Here is a 20249-nt window from a genome sequence, read left to right as displayed (position 1 = left end):
AGCAGAGAATTGAATCTGGGTCTCTCAAGTCCCAGGATAGCATGCTAACCACTGGCCCATCCTTCCTCTCTCTCATGCTTTTATCATGAATTACTAGTTGGCAACACTTATTTTTCAAATCTTAGGTTGATTTGAGTTATTGAAGCTAAGATAAGCTAAACCCCTAACCCCAAATTCCTACTCCTGATTCTGCTTTGGATTCCTAGCATCTCACAGTGTCTGCATGAATTTTGAAAATTGGCAAGAAAAGAAATATTTTCTTCACGGCTGGTCTGAGACCCAATTTCAACACATTTCTGTAAACTTTGGCTATGGAGGGTTACAGCACACACTGTACTTGTTCACCTCAACCCAACACACTGAAGTTCACAGGGTGAGAAGATTGTCTCACTGTCAGCGTAACATTTCCATGATCATCATGAGAGAAAGCACACAGGAAAGTAGCCAGAGGCCATGCTAAAGACTGACCTTCATCCCCACACACCAGCCTCTTCACCACACAAGGGATCTCCATGTAGCCAAAGTCCTTTAGTTGCTCTACCTGCTGAGCTGTAATAGGATGTTCCCACATGGCTGTGTTCATAGCAGGGCAGAACAGCAGGGGTTTTGTCATATCCCACGCGCGGATGACACAGGTCTAGGGAAAAAAAAAAAAAAAAAAAAAGACAACAAGAAATCCAACCCTAGCATGTTTGTTGCCCTTCCTATTTGCATCTCCTATCATGCTGCTGCAGAAGCCCACACCTCCACAGTAAAGCTGAGGGTGGCCACAAACCATACTGTACAACTCTCTAAACCATATGTGAGGGAAGCCAGGTGTACAGTCATTTTGCCTAAGTGCTGTGTCGACTGGATATGTCACTTTTGCAAACAAAAGAAGCATCCCATCTTCCATGGATATAACTAGCATCAAGTAGAAGAAACATGGCTGGCCTATATCAAAACATGCCCTCAGCTTCCCAGCCATCAAACAGCTCCTACATATTACAAGGGATCACATCAGAATCTACAGTGACAGAGTTTGCAAATCATTAATAGAGGGCGCAGTCAGTTCTCTGTCTGGCTTCTTGAACCAGCAAGATATTATCATGTCAGATAGGGTTTGCTACAGCATCCTAAAGACAAAAGGACAAGAGGAAGTTGCTCACCTTGTGCAGTAACGATGGTTCTTCGACATGCGTCTCCCTAGGCGTTCTCCACTGTAGGTGTATCTGCGCCCCTGCTCTTCTAATTGGAGATTTTAGGTCGCAGTGTCCATTCAGCCCACACATGCGCTCTCCCTCCCTCGCGGTCTGCCTAGAGGCTATCTAGTACTGCACAGGCGAACCCCCCTCAGGTCCTCCTCTACCACAAATCCCCTTATGGAGAACGCTAGAGGGAAGGAGGGCGAGTTGTGGAGCACCAATTGGGAGACACATCTCAAAGAACCATTGTTACCGCATAAAGTGAATAACTTCCTCTTCTTCTTCACGTAGTGTCCCTAGGGGTGCTCCACTGCAAGTGACTTTACAGCAGCATCCCCCATGGAAGGCCGAGGCTTCAGAGTGGAGTCTGTTACTACAGAGAGTACTGTGGAGTCGAAGATGCCATCGGAGGCTGAATCTCCAGTGACAGCATAATATTCTGCAGAAGTGTGGGCAAAGGCCCAAGTCGCTGCTCTGCAGATTTCTGAGATAGGGACATCATTCAGGAATGCGACCAAGGTAGAAATTGACCTCGCAGAGAGCGTACGAATTCCAGATGGAGGAAACAGGGTGTGCCCTTGATAACAGTAATTAATGCAACTAGAGACCCATTTGGGTAGTCTTTGAGTCAATACTAATGATGCAGATAAGGAAGAGACAACTGCTCATTCCGTTTGATGCCAAAGACGGTTCGCCCGCGCAGTGTTAGACAGCCTCGAGGAAAACCACAAGGGAGGGAGAACGCATGTATGGGCTGAACAGACACCACTACCTAAAATCGCTGATTAGAGGCGCAGGGGTGCAGATATACTTACAGTGGAGCACTCATCGGGACACTACTCAAAGAACAACTTGCATTTGTCCTTGGAATAGTATCTCGACTGTAGTCATCTTGTGTTCAGTAAACTTTTTATCTGTTGTTTTGTACTGAATGATGTGAACTTTCTCCAGTACAGGCAAAATCTAATTCTGTTAGGTCTGATCCCCTCCAAGCTTCCAAAGGAAACCATAAATGGCCTGTTTTGTACATCTATGCTATTTTATTTTCCTCCCAAAAAAGGCTAGCAGTTGTAGAGTTGTAATCTTGTGTGTCACTGACCAATGGGATCTGTCTCCTGGGCCTTGTCATGCTCCTCCTGCTAAGCCGACACCTCCAGAGACATTCTACATGCTCACACAGATGAAGCCTGTCACTCCAGCTGTATTTTACTCATTTACAGGCACTGTGGTTTTCCTTAGCACTGGGGTTCAGCCACTCAGAGTTTCATGACCTGAATGGCACCTGTCCACACAAATTTCCTTTTGAGATTTTGTGTGCCTACATCCCTAGCTCCATCCACCCTCCACTCATTTTTGAGGGACACTGAACTGGTTACACCAGCGCTGCATGTGCATATTTGCATTCTCTTTGAAGATTCCTTAGGTGTCTAAAATATTCTGTGACCTTCCCTATCTAATGAGCACCTATCTCTGTTCCCAAAGCACTTGGGTGTATAGGGGGCTCTTGGGTAGTCTGTCCTACCCAAATGCAGGAGCTGACTCCCTTCTTCCACCACCCCAAGCTACTTGAGGTATCAGAAAACAGCACTGCCCAAAAAAAGACCTGTGGCTGAAACTGGAAATGGCTGAAATGTGTGAGTGTGGTTGGGTGGATGTCCACGTTATGTTTTTAGGTGAGGGAGTGAGGACTAGCAGGAAGTAAACAAACTTATCTGATCTCACAGGTGTCTTTCCAGACTGCATCTAAAACACAGAAAGGAAGGGGAACTGGAGAGTGAGAAAGTGTGTGTGTGAGATAGAGAGAGACAGAGAGATGAAGAGGATATAAGGTGCAGGAGAGGAAGAAGAATCATGCATCAGGCAAAGGAGGAGGAGGAGGAGGAGGAAATACAGGGAAAGGGATGGCGGGTGAACACCATGAGACAAGGGGCCAGGGAGATGAAGAAGGATGTGGAGAGGAAGAGAAGGAAAGAGAGGTATAAGGAGGGAGGCATTGAAAAGAGCAGGCATTATTAATTATTATTATTAATAGTAGTATTTTAATGCCTCGAAGCCCTAGTGATGGATCCAGACCCCATTTCTCTAGGCACTGTACAAACACAGAACAATATGGTCCCTGCCCCAAAGAGCTTGCATGAAAAGGAAACCAGAATAGAGGCACAGTGGAAGAAATAGAGGGATGAGGAAATAGAGCATGAGAGATGTCCTCAGCCAGTATTCAGGGCAACTAACGGTCCAGATGCGGACAGTAACTCACCAGTAAGTTGTCACAGATGCCATTCGCTATTTTTGCAAGTGTATTTGCATCAAGAGGAGCCACTAGCATCAGGTCGGCCCAGCGCCTCAGGTCGATGTGGAGAATTGGGTCCGTACGCCCTTTCCACAGCTGCAGAAAACAGAGGAGGCTGGATCACTGAACCCTCCTGAGACAGTCACTCATACACAGAGCGCTTGGCACTGTACCAACCCCACATGCATAAATGCCATGTCAAACCACGGGGAAAGAGTAACATCCACATGGAACAAAGCCCAATCACAATGGGGCTCTGAGACAGCAGTGCTGCAGCTGCTTCTTCGTATTTCACCCTTCTCTTGCTTCGCGCTTCCTATAGTTACTATTTATATTGTGGTAGCACCTAGAAACTCCAATCAAAGATCAGAGCCTCATTGTGCTAGGCACCGTACAGATTAACATCAAGGAAACTGAGTGCTCCCTAGAGCAGTCTATCTACATGTCAGACAACTACATCACCCTGCATGCCAGCACAGGCTTCCCCATCACACTCACCACAGGGCATCTGTGAATCTCAGGAACAGCTAGAAAAGCTTCCTGAAAATTTTATCCTGGTGACTAGTCTGCTTTGAACAACCCCGGCCAAAACCCCATAGAATAGACCAGCTGGGGCCAGCTAGGTCTTTCTTGCTCCAACCTTTGTAACTCTGATCATTCTAGTTTACCCAGAAGGTTTATGCTGCCCTGGAAATTCTGTGTGACAGACATGGCGATTTCCTGCAATATCCCGAGCAAACCTTGCTGAATTAAGTTAAACCCTATTGAATTAAGTTTAAGTATCTTTGGAGCCCATCATATTAAAAATGCAATATGTATGTATTATTGTGGGATTGTATGTACCTTCACTAGGGTGGAGACTTGTAAACCTTGGGAAATGTTGTGAACTTCAAGGACTATTTTAAACGAAGTTAAGTGGGGTTCCTCGGAAGTATCTGGGGGAAGATATATAGGTCACAGTTCTGTGCAACTGCCCCTGTATTCCCCCTCTATGATCCAGCAAAGGAAACCCACTCTCAGGCTTCCAGATCCCCAGCCACGACCTCTCTTGGTTGGAGACACACATCTCTCTCCCTCCTGACTGGGGTTTTTCCAGACTGCACAGCTCTCTGCCTACACTGTGAATTCCCCAGCAAGTCAGACTGCCTAAGCTAGCCTGCTTTGCCTTTGCCTCAGAAGCAATAAACAGTGTAATTGCCGATAGGTATAAATTACAAAACGGCTTGTCCTAAGCAAGTACATTTATTCTTAAGGTGAAAGCACTACAGAGAAAACATATTAAAAAAGTTAAAGAAACTACACATATGCTGCATACTAATCAGCTTACCGGAGATCACCTCACTTCCAACAAGGGCTCTGACATGTCGTTGGTCCTTCAAACTCCACCATGGGGGTTTTCTGTGGTCACAAGTTCATATTGGCTGTTAGCTCAGAACAAGCACAGCCTGAATCTGAGAGTCACCCCTTTACACAGTTTGGGTCTTTGATCTGCAGAGACCGTGAACACTAAGTAGCCAGACAGTGGTCCCCTCCTCAGGATGAAGCTTCAAAAGGCTGGGTCTCTGTACAGCCAGAAGTGGTCATTTGCATTTACCAATCTGCAGGTATTTCCTAGAACCCCACTTATATTTGTTTGTCTGGCACATTGCTTAAAATATTCCTCTGAAGCTCATAACATTTCCCAAGGTTTACACTGGCCATGTCTCCCCCAGAAGAAGTTACATACAATCCCACAATAAAACAAACTTCACATTTAAAATACAATAGACTGCAAACATACTTAAACTTAATTCAAAAAGATTTAACTTAATCCAATCAGGTTTGTCCTGGATATTGCAGGAAATCGCTATATCTGTCGCACTCTGACCTCCATGGAGCATCTGAGCTGGTAAAATGTCAAGAGAAGCAGCAAATGAGATGATGTGTCTTACCTCCAGAGGCCAGGCACAACCACAGGCCAGTGAGAGGTGTGCATCAGGGCCACAAACTGCTCACTCTATGAGTCACACACAACCACAACAAAGAGGCAGCATCCGGAATAACTAGTGCTCCCCACCCTTCCCAAAGTAGAGCTCTTCACTCTCTTTTTAGTTTTTAAGTACTTTAAAGAGTCTCGCTTTCTTTTTAAAATAACTTTTTGTATTTAACTCTTCTGGAGCCAGGCAGGGCCATCCCTAGCCATTCTGAGGCCCTACACAGCCTCCCCATGGGAGGGCAGGTGGGAGGGAAAGGGTGCGTGGCTCCAGGCCTCTGCGGGGGGGGGGGGGGAGGGGCTGGCTTGGGGGGCAGGAAGGAACCGCCCCCCAGCACTCACCGGCAGCGCGGCTGGGGCCAGGTTGCTGCACTTCCCGCCGCTGGTGAGTGCAGGCCCGACCCTGCTGCAGTCCTCAGGGGCTGGGGCGGAGCAGGGGTGGGGCTGGGGCGGAGCAGGGGTGGGAAGAGGCGGGGGCCATGGGGAAGAGGCGGAGCCCTACGTGCCTGGTGCCCTACACAGCTGCGTACTTTGCATATGGGTAGGAATGGCCCTGGAGCCATGTATAATGCAAGCAGGAACTGTGCAGGCTCCTCTCACACAGCTCTGTCAATGCACCTCAGTCCTGACCTGCAACACCCCTTGCCCAGCTCTGCCAATGCATCTTAATCCTGATCTGCAACATTCCCTGGTATTTCAGTACTGCAAGCCCATATGGCACAGCCAATGCACCTCAATTCTGACCTGCAGCCCCCCTGCTATTCCAGACCTGAGCCCCAACAGAGCTCTGCCAATGAACCACAATGATCTCTGAAATGACTGGAAAGCTTTCTGTTCATTCCCACTAACATGCCTTTCTATGAAGGAAAGCAACATATGCTTGTGGGTGCAAAAACAGAGGACTGCTTACATGGTGATGAGCAGGTCTTCTTGTACTCACTCAAGGTGGGAGAACTGCAAAGCTGAGAGAAGGGAGATGCAGAGAATAGAATGTGGGTATTTATTCAACCACCCCTTTGCAGTTAGGGTACCTCAAAGTGCTTTAGAAAGCACTGGACAAACAGCAGCCATTCTGCACTTGGCAACAACTCACACACTGTCTGGAACAGGAGAAGCTGGTTGACAGACTAAGGGCATGTTAGGAAGTCTGAACAGCCAGAGTATCCCTTACTCTGACTGAAAAGTGCGCTGTGAACTTTAGCTCACAGAGAACCAGCAGAGATAAGTCAAAGAGATTTTGGGGTATGTCTTCACTGGCAGTTACATCACCAGCAGTTACAGCGCCACTTAGATAGTGCTGAAGGGAAACCGCTGTTGTGTGTTCACACTATCGGCTGCCTGTGCAATAGCATATTCACACTTGGGGCACTTGCAGCAGTATTCAGAGCGGTGCACTCTGGGCAGCTATCCCACAGAGCATCTCTTCCTCTTCTGCCACTAACAGTTGTGGTAAGACGGATGGGGTCGCGGGGCAACCTGGGTCCTGTCCCAATGCCCCAGGATGCATTGCTTTGCATCCCAGCAATCCCTGTGCTTCTGTCTGCATTTGGCGCCATCTTTCAACAGTTTGTGTACTGCGCGCTCTGCCTCTTCTGTCTGCAGGAATGGATCACGCATTGTTGACCAGCATGCTGCTCGCTCTCACTAACACGTCACGAGTGGCTGTGGAGTTATTCCTTAAACTACAAAGGCAAGAGGAGTTTGACATTGATCTCGCCACGTGTGGTAGCTACGACACAAGATTGCTTGTGGCATTCATGGAGGTGCTGACCACATTGGAACGCTGCTTCTGGGCTCAGGAAACAAATACTGAGTAGTGGGATCACATTGTCATGCACATCTGGGATGACGAGCAGTGGCTGCAGAACTTTCGGATGAGGAAAGCCACATTCATGGGACTCTGTGATGAGCTCCCCCCAGCCCTGTGGTGCAAGGACACGAGAATGAGAGCTGCCCTGTTGCTGGAGAAGCACGTGGCAATTGCACTGTGGAAGCTGGCTACTCCAGACTGCTACCGATCGGTTGCTAACTAGTTCGGAGAGGGAAAGTTGACCGTTGGACTCGTGTTGACGGAAATGTGCAGGGCAGTTAATCGCATCCTGCTCTGAAAGACTGTGACTCTGGGCAACGTGCGTGACATTGTGGATGGCTTTCCACAAATGGGCTTCCCTAACTGTGGAGGGGTGATAGATGGCATGCATATTCCAATTCTGGCACCAAACCACCTAGCGACCGAGTACATTAATCAGAAGGGGTATTTCTCAATGGTTCTCCAGGCACTTGTGGATCACGGTGGGCATTTTCACAGAGATTAACACAGGCTGGTCCAGAAAGGTGCATGACACATGCATCTTTCGGAACACTGGCCGGTTCAGAAAGCTGCAAGCAGGGACTTTCTTCCTGAACCGGAAGATCACCATAGGGGAAGTCGAAATGCCCACTGTGATCCTGGGAGACCCTGCCTACCCCTTAATGCCGTGGCTTATGAAACCATACACGGGGCACCTTGACAGCAACAAGGAGTGGTTCAACAACAGGCTGAGCAAATGCAGAATGATTGTTGAGTGTGCTTTTGGCTGTCTAAAGCCCACTGGTGCTGCCTACATGGGAGGCTCGACCTGGCCGATGACAATATTCCTATGCTTATAGCCGCATGCTGTACACTCCACATTTGTGAAGGGAAGGGTGAAAGCTTCACTCAGGGATGGACCGCTAAGGCTCAGCGCCTGGAGGCTGAATTTGAACAGCCAGAGACCAGGGCTATTAGAGGGGCACAGCATGGGACCATAAGGATCAGGGATGCCTTGAGGCAGCAATTTGAAGCTGATATCCACTAATATTTGTTGCTATGCTGGGGAGTGCAGTGCTTGTAATGACAGGAGGTGATTGTCACTGGTGCAGACGGTGCACTATGAAGGTTTAAGAAAATTGCCTGTTGCTTTGCAGGGCTCTGTTTGCTTTCACAATTAAAGGAATAAAGATTGCTTTCAAACCAAAACAATTCTTTCATTAAAAAGCAACAACTGGAGGAGAGAGACAAACAAAAAACACATCAGCACTGTGGCGGATGGGGGAAGGGAGGGTCCCAGGAGGAGGTGGGGTCCCGGGATGGTTAAAGATTTGTGTATGTCCAGGTATCATATGCAACTTTGCCCTTTGGAGTACAGTGCAGTGGGTACTGTACTTCAGCAGGGCTAAACTGCAGAGGGATGGGTGTTGAGTGCAGTGGGTACTGGGAAGCCGCAGGGCTGGACTCTGTCAGGGCAGGAGTGGAATGCAGCGAATACAGACTGGAGCCAGGAGGTTGATAAGAGTGTGCTGGCGGTGTCTGGGGGGCGCATGGGAAAGAGTTTTGTGACAGTGGCTGCAGAGGAGGGAGGGCGTGGAGCTGCTCAGTTTGTAGTGCTAGTAGCGCCTGGAGCACGTGCGCTTGGCGCTCCGTGGCTTTGTTCTGGCGTGCCATGTTCTCCTTTTGGTCCCTCTTCTCACTGTCCCACCACTCCTTCAATTCTTGTTTTTCGGCTGCAGAGTGCATCGTGACATCACGCAGAAAGTCTTCTTTAGTTCTTTGTGACTGCTTTCTAATTCTGCGCAGCCGTTCAGCCAGCGATAAAGAGGGAGGCTGGGCTCCCGAGGTCATATCTGTGAAGCCAAACTGCAACGTTTTACAGAAGCAGTATTGTTTGCAACACACAGACCACTGATTCAGTGATTTAAAACACAGCCACTATTCACATACCTGTCACTAACTGGCTAACCCCAGGCAAACACACATGAGCCACAAGACCCCCAAAATGGTGAGTAACTGCAGGGGCAGGGGAAATCAGTGTTCCAAGACCGAACTGTACACTGGGCACATGGCTCTTGGGGAGAGCCAGCACTGTAGGGGGTAGCCTTATAATCATTACTGTCCCCACATTTTCCACAGGATGTGATCATTATGGAAGATATCTTGCTGCTGAGGGTCTTCTCCAAGGCTGCAGCTTCCGCTCTGGCCCTTATGCAGCTCGCCTGTGTGCAGCAATGGTCCCCCCCCAGTGACGGCAGAGTGGCACGGAAAAGTTACCCTTAATGGGGTGTGGCAAATTGCCGGTACGATTATGATCAGTCCCGCGCTTCTTCTTCTTGGGCAGGGTGGGGGGTTGTGTGTTCAGGGCGCAGTTTCCTGCCCCTGAACTAGGGTATCTACTGTCCCACTAGTAACCCAGAGAAGGGTAGTGGAGAGGGAGGGACCCGGGCCCAACCTCTACTCCGGGTCCCAGCCCAGGGACCCTAGGGATAGTGGTAAACCACTTGAACTAGTGCTTCTTTCCCCTGGGATACTTCCCTCTCCTGCTCTTCAGCTTGTGGGGCTTCCTGCCCTCTCTCTCTGCACAAGCCAGGTGTCTCTTTACCTAGGGTCTTGGTCTTCTAGCCAGCCGTGGCACTTCTCCAAACTCTCCTCTACTTCAACTCCTTCAAACTGCTCTCTGCTCCAATTCCTTCCCCTGGTTGATTGAAGCAGGGGGTTTTACCAGGTGACTAGCTTCAGGTGCTCTAATTGGCTTCAGGTGCTTTTAATTAATCTATAGAAACCTTTCTTCCCTTTCCAGGGAATAGGGCTTCTCCTCATCCTGGGACTTACATATCTCTCCTATTTCACTCTCCTGCTGCCTTCTGGCCATGCTGTATCACAGGGGCAAGAAACAAAGCAGCTCTGCCAGAGAACCTGTAGCAGAGGATTGCCCAGTATCTCCATGAGAGTTTTGTGGAGATCTCTGAGGCAGATTCTCGTGAAGTGTGGGAGTCAATCAACACCCTGCTCTGCCACTCAGACTAGGCATGTGGTGGTACGCGCATCATACAGACACAAGCCTGCTTTCTGCAACCCTCTTGCCTGCAACAACTCGCTTCAGCAATTCCCAAAAATCAAAGCCACTTACCAGGAGCCTCCTCCTCTCCAGTTTGCACTTCGCCAAGCTCCGACAGCTGTGACTGGCTAGCCTCCCCTGGGGAAGAGAAGAGCTCCTGGCTGTATGCATCTCTGACCTCCTAGTCAGGGCCTAGTCCCCCCGGCCCACTCCACATCCTCATCCAAGACTTCCTCCTCCTGGCTCGGTCCACTCTCGACTGGCACACAAGCCACTGAAGTCTCCACAGTAGTCTTCACAGTGGAGGTGGGGCTGCCACCGAGCATCGTGTCCACTCACGGTAGCTCACTGGCGCAGCACCGGAGCAGCGGTTTGCCTCCCGCACCTTGTGGTAGGCGTTTTGCAGCTCCTTCGCTTTGACCCTGCACTGCACTGTGTCCTGGTCATGGCCCCTTCTGTCATGCATCGTGAAATCTGTCCACGGGTATCATAATTCCTACGGCTGGAGTGCAGCTGGGACTGGACAGCCTCTTCTCCCCAAATGCTGATGAGACCCAGGTACATCCCGAGGGGAAGTTAGGAAGTGGGCCAGGGACAGACAACCCTAGTCTAGTTGCGTTGTTGCCATAGACCCAGTCAGCGTGTTGTGGTCAGGATCGCTGCTGACCCAGTGGCAGACCCCTCTACTGCTGTTAGGGCCCTGGGCCGGGATGCAGTGGAGTGGGTGGGCCTACATCCCCTCTGCCACCCCAACCCCTGGGGTGGCGGTCTCCCCCGTCTAGGCTAAAAGGCCAGTGCTTTTTGGACATCCGCCGGAGCTAGGATGCCTGAACCCCTTGCTACTTAACCCTGAACGCAGGCCCGAGCTATAGACTTTCATTGCCCTGCCCTCACTAAGGGCCTGGCCTTCCTACCTGTGTTTCGTTGCTGGGCCCTTACCACAAGCCTGAGTTATAGACTCGAGCGGTAGACTGTTGTCACCCCGCTAATGCCCCATCGTAGGAAATGAACAGACATGTGGTGAGGCAGAGTGGCCTCCCAAGGACCCAGATGGGGAGGAGCCCCCGCTGCTAATCCACTACAGGCACAGAGAGGTAAAGTGACTCACCCAAGGTCACAAGAATGAGTCAGTGGCAGAGCCAGGAATAGAACCCAGGTCTCCATCTCATAGCCCTAATCATAAGATGATAAAGAATGGTACAGAGCAATTCAATCACGCAGCACAAACTGCTGCCTCCGGCTGCCAGAAATATAATCTGGAACTATTTTTCACCACACAAACCATCTGTTTTGATTGGCTGGATTTCATGTTATGATCCAGGATTAAAAAGAAAGGCAGTTCAGTGCCATAGTCTCCAATCAGGAATCCTAACTAGTATTAAATTACAGGAGGAAAATGAATGGGAGGGAACCATCCAAAACAGCAAAACACTGAAGTTCTGAATGAGTTAAGACTCTGCAATGAAACTGGGCACAGATGAACTTTTTCTCCGGGTGCCCAGGCATCAGATCTGAGGCTGGGAATCTAGAACTTTTATTATACATCATATGGAGTGTAATAGGCCTGGGAAATTCAGTGGTGCCGGAGGTTTTTGAGTCATATGCTGAAGGTAGATTTTAAACAGGGCTGGATAACTGTATTAATATTAATAATGTCTGTAGATTTGCAGGCTAAGATAATGATAGGGGTAATCAAGCTGCTGCCCTCTAAATTGGGCGAGGCATAATGATTGCATAACATCTGCACCCATCAGGGGTGGCAGGTTTGTAGAAATTTTGGTGGTGCCCAGAGCCTGCCCCCCCCACCTGTCTAAGGCTCTGGGAGGGAGTTTGGGTGGGGGGAGGAGGTCTGGGGTGCAGGCCCTGGACTGCGCCAGGGGATTGGGGTGCAGGAGGGGTGCAGGATCTGGGAGGGATTTTCGGTGCAGGAGGGGTGAGAGATTGGGCTCTGGGAGGGAGTTTGGGTGGGGGAGGGGGTCTGGGTTGCAGGCTCCTGGATGGAGTTTGGGTGCTGGGTGCAGGCTCCGGGCTGGGGCAGGGGATGAGGGAGCAGGAGGGGGTGAGGGGTGCAGGCTCTGGGAAGGAGTTTGAGGGCAGGCTCTGGGCTGGGGAAGGGGGTGAGGGGTGCAGAAGGGGCTGAGGCGTGTAGGCTCTAGGGGTGTGGGAAAGGGGTGGGGTGCAGGCTCTGGGAGGGAGTTTGGGGGTGGGAGTGGAGGTGTGGGAAAGGGGTGGGGGTGCAGGCTCCTAGGCAGCGTGGGCTGGGGGTTTCCATGTGCTGCTAGCCCCAGGAACTTCCTATTGGCTGCAGGGTTCCTTGGGGCGGGAGCAGCGCGCATAGACACAGACCACCCCCCGCCCACGGACTGCAGGGAGGGGCCGGCAGCCACGTGGATGGAGCAGGCAGGAAGCTGCTCAGCTCCACTGCGCTGTCAGTGGTAGGTGGGGGCCCCGGGCCATTTTAAATCGCCCAGGGGACGTGCAGGGGGGAGTGCCAGGGGACGGGCCAAGGGAGAGACCCGGCCTCAAACATTGCTGGAATGCATATCAGGAATATTCCTGGTGCCCAGTCACCACTGACCCATAGAACTCGCTGCCCATGCCCCACAGCTCTTCAGTGGCTTCCTACTCACTTCCGGCTGCTATTCAGGGAGATGGGGATAGCTCTTAAGTCCTGAGTGGTCAGAGACCACCTCTTACCCTAAACTCCCTCCCTCGTCCATTTGTGTGTCATGTGGTTCTCTAGCATAATGAGGGCAACCTTTGTTTTAATACTTGGTTTCTAGTGTAGTTGAGACCATGTGATTTGGGAATTGTGCTACAGTCCTAGGTCATCACAAACAAAATATGTGACAACATACAGATGTTCCCTAACCATGCCAGAAAATTGCACTGGCACAATTGGACCTATAGCGTAGAGGGAGTGTGCCCGAGAGACCCAGATACAGGAAGTGACCAGGGCTTACCTAGACCCAGCAGTCTTAGAAGCACATGAGATCCAGTGCTTGGGTCTTCTCACAACATACTGGTGTCTGACCAGAGAGGGGGACTGGGCCAGGTTGTGGCACTACCCATTAACAATCTTTCCTTTCTTCCACACTTAGCCTTTCCTGTTCATTTAGACTGTAAGCTCTAGGACAGAGCCTGTCTATTATGTGTTTGTACAGTGCCTACCACAATGAGGTTATGATATTGGTTGGGACCACTAAACGCTACTGTAATAATAATAATAATAATAAATACCACCATCCAGAGAGGGCAACATCATATTATTTGCATGTTTTTAATACTTTGTACTTGGATTCAAAAGCTCTGTAAAACTGAATGAAATCAGTCCATCAGCCTCATTCTGAAAAACTGATCACTTGAAGGGGACCAGGAAGGAATTCTTTGACTACCCCAAATCCAGCATCTGCACAACTGACCAAGTGCATTATGGAGGTAGACGGTTTTGCCTTGCTCTGAAGAATCAGCTATTGGCCATTTCTGGAAGACTAGGTCAACTGAATGAACAAACAAATCCTATATAAAAAGTGAAACTGGCATGGGACTTAGGTGTCCCCTGCAACCATGGAGAATGGATCAGATGGGGTAGGAAAGGGATACTGACCTGCCATTCGTCAGTGTCACTGTAGAGGGTTACGGGAATCTCCTGGGGGTTGTAGAAATGTTTTGCCCTCTCGGTTGTTACCACACGCACTTTCAGCTAATGAGAGAAAAGGAGGAGGAGACTCAAACAATTAGTTTATAACATAAAAGCCCTGAGGCAGGCAAGGGAAGGAGGACTTGGGTGGCAAAGAGTTTTATATCAGGCCTTCACACCAAGATTTCACCCTACAATTCATATTTGCATAACCACTTCCAGTCACTGCTGAAAGGTCAGGCACCAACAGGTGCAATGCAAGCCAGATACTCATTTCTGTTCTTCACATGAGCAGGCTGGGCCTTAGTCATTTGGTTCCTAGCATATGCAAATAACCAACTAGCAGTTGGGCCAGTGAAGATGACCGAAACAGACAGAAGAGAGGTGTGGTTTAGAAAAGAGGGCTGCCAAGAAAAACAAAGCTCCCTACAAGATCCTTGTTTGATCATGAGATGTGTATGGAAAGAGGGCGGGAAAGTGCCTGGCTCTGGAAGGCCCTCTTAACCATGGCACCTCATGGCCCTGGACAAGAAGACACCATAATAAAACTTTTTGTTTCCCAGGGCTATTTCTGCCTGGTAGGATTTTTGTTCATCCGTCTGTGTCTAACTACACCTGCTGCATTTGCAATCAAACTGCATGTAAACAGTCTGCCTACCATGGGAGATTATGGGTGTAACTAAATGGTTTTAACTGCAAGGAGGCTTTTCTCAAATTTTCTGGCTGTTGTCCTAGCACCCGTGAGGATGTACACTTACTACTTATTATGGAGTGTGATGCTGGCATACCAGGTGACAGCTTACGCCAAGGTCCCCAGGCCTCAACTGAATACTTACAAATACATGGCTGAAATCAGTCAGGCTCACCTGTGTGTTAGTATTGTTAAGATTGGTACTAGAATAACAATGCATTTAGTGTTTAGATTTTATGGAATGCTTGTAAGTTGCTGCATGCATTAATCTCACTTATATCTGTATCCCATATCATAAGGTAATATTTGAGTGTTTTCACTGTAGGCCTCTGTGTAAATCACCAGATGGGCGAGAGACATTATCTCGTGTAAAGTGCTTATCTCCAACAGAAAGTGGCTAACAAGGAAGGCTCATCAACAGCAGATGGATTAGAGTGGAACATTAAAAAGGACAAAAGACTTTGTTCTTCACTGATGATGGCCAGTATATGCTAGCACTTCCTGCCATTATTTCCACCAGTGGTGGGAGAATTTGAAAAAAAAAAACAAAAAAACCTCTGTGTAGGCACATCCATAGTAATATACTTGATTATGGGCTTTCTAGGTATACTCATCATGCTAGCAGCGATACACCTCTGTTGTCAGCAAAAGCTACTGACAATCTCCAACAGCAGCAGTTGAGGCTTGGGAACAGGGTAACCTATCTCCCGAACAGTGACTGTTTTATAGCCTGTTTTATCTTTTATTGTCTGTTTTATCTTCCTAGGCTCATCTACCTCCACCATTGTTACCTAGGATGACCTGGGGCAGTGGAAAATTCCAGCTCCAAAACTTCACAGTCTTTGATCACTTTCGCTGTTTATTTCAGAATCTAAGGAGGGCTGTTCTACATAGTATATACAGGTAAATTTCTCTATGTGGGTATATTTATAGTGATACAGGTGTAGCAGTACATCACACTGGGTTGACATTCTTATTCTGGACTAAAACTGCTCTTTTCCAGTTTAGTTTATGTTGCTTTGAAAGTGGCAATGTCAAAGCATAGTGGGGGCACGTACCTATGATCTGCAATCTAACAAGCTAGCTGGAGTCAGCCAGCACTATCTGAGTGCATGTCTTTCAGCTCTCCCTCCTCCAGGCTGGGTTCTGTGGTTGCTTCTGTAAAGGGAAATCATGTCTTACTAATCTATTAGAGTTCTTTGAAGTGGTCAACAAACATGTGGACAAGGGGGATCCAGTACTTAGATTTCCAGAAAGCCTTTGACAAGGTCCCTCACCAAAGGCTCTTATGTAAATTAAGTTGTCATGGGATAAGAGGGAAGATCCTTTCATGGATTGAGAACTCGTTAAAAGACAGGGAACAAAGGGTAGGAATAAATGGTAAACTTTCAGAATGGAGAGGAGTAACTAGTGGTGTTCCCCAAGGGTCAATCCTAGGACCAATCCTATTCAACTTATTCATAAATGATCTAGAGAAAGGGGTAAACATTGAGGTGGCGAAGTTTGCAGACGATCCTGAACTGCTCAAGATAGTTAAGACCAAAGCAGACTGTGAAGAACCTCAAAAAGATCTCACAAAACTAAGATTGGGCAACAAAATGGCAAATGAAATTTAATGTGGATAAATGTAAAGTAATGCACATTGGAAAAAATAACCCCAACTATATGATGGGAGCTAATTTAGCTACAACTAATCAGCAAAGATATCTTGGAGTCATCGTGGATAGTTCTCTGAAGACATCCATGCAGCGTGCAGCGGCAGTCAAAAAAGCGAACAGGATGTTAGGAATCATTTAAAAAAGGGATAGAGAATAAGACGGAGAATATCTTATTGCCCTTATATGAATCCATGGTACACCCACATCTTGAATACTGCGTACAGATGTGGTCTCCTCATCTCAGAAAAGATATACTGGCATTAGAAAAGGTTCAGAGAAGGGCAACTAAAACAATTAGGGGTTTGGAACAGGTCTCATATGAGGAGAGATTAAAGAGACTAGGACTTTTCAGCTTGGAAAAGAGGAGACTAAGGGGGCATATGATAGAGGTATCTAAAATCATGAGTGGTGTGGAGAAAGTGAATAAGGAAAAGTTATTTACTTGTTCCCATAATATAAGAACTAGGGGCCACCAAATGAAATTAATGGGCAGCAGGTTTAAAACAAATAAAAGGAAGTTGTTCTTCTCTCAGTGCACAGTCAATCTGTGGAACTCCTTGCCTGAGGAGGTTGTGAAGGCGAGGACTATAACAGGGTTTACAAGAGAACCTCCATGAATTTATCTAGTTAAGTCCATTAATGGCTCTTAGCCAGGCTGGGTAAGGAATGGTGTCCCTAGCCTCTGTTTGTCAGAGGCATAGGCGTGGACTCCCTGGGTGCTCCAGGGCTGGAGCACCCACAGAAAAAAAATTGTGGGTGCTCTGCACCCACCGGGATAATCAGTTGTGGCAGCTGCAACTCAGCTCTCGCGCATGCGGAGCCCCGTGAACCTTTGGCGGGTGGCTGGATTAGCTGTTTCTAACCAATCAACTGTAGTGCGCAGCCGCCTATCAGCTGTTTTGGCAGGGAGCCAGCAGATGAGCCGCGTGTGGCTGCAGTTTCTAACCCAGCCCCCACGGCAGGTAAAAGTGGTCCGTTTCCAGGGCAGAGCAGGCTTTTACTCCTCCCTGAGCAAGAACTTGATACGGCTATCCGGAGAAGCTGGATCAGCAGCTCCTCTCTCCCCCTTGGCTCTGGGCTGTGGGAAATGTAAATTCCCCATTGTGTGGGCTGCTGTTGCCCCCAGGCTGGAAGCAGCAGAACTGTCTGGATTGCTCTGTCCGCCCCACCCCTTCGCACACAGAGGGAGTCTTTAATGAGTTTCTCAAATGCCCGCTCAGGCTGAGCGGCTGAGAGCCTGTGCAAGTAAGAAATCCCACCCCCCCCCAGCCAGCAGCAGTCCTAGCAGCCCCTGGGCCAGAGGTGCACTCAAAGCACTTCATGTGGGTAAATAGCTCGCACCCAGCTGATAGGATGAGACCCCGGAGAGAGCAGTTTCTGGCTAGCCTTGGCCAAGAGAAGGGACCTGGTGAGTGCTGATCTCAAGTCTCTCCCACAAAGTTGATCGGTTTTATTTTCAGTGTCACAGTCAGTGCTTCCCTGAGACATTTCAGTTGCTCTTGATGGAGATCAGAGGAAGTATTATTGTAATTACCTCTGCTTCTCAATCTTCTTTCTTGAAATAGTCAATGGATCCTCGGGACTTCTGTTAATTTAAAAAAAAAAAAAAAAAAAAACCCTCCCGGAGTGCTCTTAATTCTACCTGGTTGTTACAGCCTTAGAACAGGTCTCTTGAGTAACTTCCTTAACATTTGAGTATGCCCTTTTAAAATGACATTGTTTAGAGGAAAAAGAAAAGGACGACTTGTGGCACCTTAGAGACTAACAAATAAATTTGTTGGTCTCTAAGGTGCCACAAGTCCTCCTTTTCTTTTTGCGGATACAGACTAACACAGCTGCTACTCTGAAACCCATTGTTTAGAGGGCAAATTTTCTTAACATTTAAGACGTATGGTGTCATATTGTATTTTCACTAAGACACAGTTCAGTCACTGTAGATACATACTCAGGATTTCTTGTACTGTAAAACTGAACTGTTTCCAGAACTAAAACAGCCTTTTAGATCAGTCATTTGTTAATGCAAGTTCAATTTTTAAATTTGTTTTTATGTTTTGAATCTTTATACCTTTAATATCTTGAACTGGAGTACTTGTGGCACCTTAGAGACTAACCAATTTATTTGAGCATAAGCTTTCGTGAGCTACAGCTCACTTCATCGGATGCATACGGTGGAAAGTGTAGAAGATCTTTTTATGTACACACAAAGCATGAAAAAATACCTCCTCCCACTCCACTCTCCTGCTGGTGAGTGGGGTGGGAGGAGGTATTTTTTCATGCTTGTGTGTACATAAAAAGATCTTCTACACTTTCCACCGTATGCATCCGATGAAGTGAGCTGTAGCTCACGAAAGCTTATGCTCAAATAAATTGGTTAGTCTCTAAGGTGCCACAAGTACTCCTTTTCTTTTTGCGAATACAGACTAACACGGCTGTTACTCTGAAACTTGAACTGGAGTGTGTTTTTATTTGTGCTGGAGAAAGATCAAATGCATTGTATAAATAGATTACAATGTTTTTAAGACTTTATTTCTAATTGTGAGTAACTTAATAGGAAAAGAAAGCACACTGACATTGGAAAAATACGATAACATTTGTATCTACTGGAAATACACCCTCAGACATCTTAGAAAGGAAGTATTTCTTCCCACAATACATAGTCAACCCGTGGAACTCATTGTCAGGGGATGCTGTGAATGTCAAAACCTTGATACCTCCATTGCCCCCATCATCACACAGGCATAAATGGACTTAGCCTACGAGGCAGGGAAGCATTAGCCCCATTTGGAAAGGGGGATCTAGGGCACCAAGAGATGAAGTGACTTTCCTGAGACTAAGCAGGGAGTCTGTGGCAGAGCAGAGAATCAAACTCAGAACACCTGAGCTCCAAGCCTGTGCTTTAACCAGTAGGCAACCTTTCCTACCCTGAAGAGGGGAACCTCCTGTGTCACTTTGAGTGAGCGGGTGGAGTCAGGCGCTAGACCGAGCCACCAGGAGGGGGGAAGCAGAGAGAGGCAGCGTGGGGATGGGGCCTTGGGCAGAGTGGGGGTGAAGCCTCAGGGAAGGGGCAGGGCCAGGTGGGGCACCCACTGGCAAAACGAAAAGTCAGCACCTATGGTCAGAGGGTGGAGATGGATGGCAGGAGACAGATCACTTGACCATTACCTGTTAAGTTCATTCCCTCTGGGGCACCTGGCATTGGCCACTGTCGGCAGACAGGATACTGGGCTAGATGGACCTTTGGTCTGACCCAGTATGGCTGTTCTTATGTTCTTGTTCTTCACAGGAAGGCACTTTCCAGTTATTCTGCATCATACCCTGGGACATTATGCTCTTTCTGAAATGTCTGCTCATTTTCCATAGCTTTCATTTGAAATCACACACGTCTGGCCCTTTCCAGTGTCAAAATCATTTTCAGAGCAACAACCAGAGTTTCTCCATTAACCTCACTTTGCACAAAACTGTTTCCAGCCAAGCAGCAGCAGCAAAGGTGCTAACTGCACTGCTACCCTATTTGCCTCAATGAGGTGTTTACCTCAGAGCCCACACAGCCTATTTAAACGCTGATTTTATACAGCAACTGCATTCTTTAGACTTGTCTACAAGGTGTGTCAATGTGCACCGGAGGGGTGTAAATTGTAGAACATTCTAAAATGCTGTGCTGAAACTGCCCCACGTAGACCCTGCTGACACACTCCGAAAGGTACTTAGCGTCTGTTGATGTAGTCCCATTCTACGTTAAAATGCACTAGGAATCTTTTGAAGCATGCTAGCGTAACTGGGGCCAGATCTATACTATAGACTTTAGCCAGAATACTAATATTGGATGTGATTTTTAATGACATTTCTATATTAATAAAAGCCTAGCTTAACCACAAAATATTGGGTTCAATGCAGGAATCACTGGGTGCAATTCTCCTTGTTCAGTAACTGGTGTAGACTATACCAGCAAAAGCACTGTTTTGCT

General features: G+C 48.0%; 1 protein-coding gene across 11 annotated transcripts in view; it reads right to left on the bottom strand.

Moving 5' to 3' along the window:
* PPCDC (phosphopantothenoylcysteine decarboxylase) overlaps window positions 1-20249 on the bottom strand; it is a 56771-nt gene that overhangs the window by 7696 nt on the left and 28826 nt on the right. For 6 of the 11 annotated variants that reach the window (XM_043524222.1, XM_043524223.1, XM_043524224.1 and 3 more), the window contains 4 exons: window positions 13904-13999; window positions 10369-10434; window positions 3442-3570; window positions 469-637 (listed from right to left, as the gene is read on the bottom strand). In XM_043524222.1, the coding sequence (XP_043380157.1) occupies window positions 469-637; window positions 3442-3570; window positions 10369-10434; window positions 13904-13999 (460 nt within the window). Of the gene's footprint in view, window positions 1-468; window positions 638-3441; window positions 3571-5788; window positions 5875-10368; window positions 10435-13903; window positions 14000-15685; window positions 15786-20249 lie in introns of those variants that run through there. The other 5 variants (XM_043524226.1, XM_027828152.3, XM_037909975.2 and 2 more) reach the window with 5 other exon arrangements.

Source organism: Chelonia mydas, chromosome 10, assembly GCF_015237465.2.
Source record: "Chelonia mydas isolate rCheMyd1 chromosome 10, rCheMyd1.pri.v2, whole genome shotgun sequence".
Taxonomy (NCBI): domain Eukaryota; kingdom Metazoa; phylum Chordata; order Testudines; family Cheloniidae; genus Chelonia; species Chelonia mydas.
The sequence above is the reverse complement of the archived record's forward strand: the minus strand, read 5'-3'. Positions and strand labels throughout refer to the sequence as shown.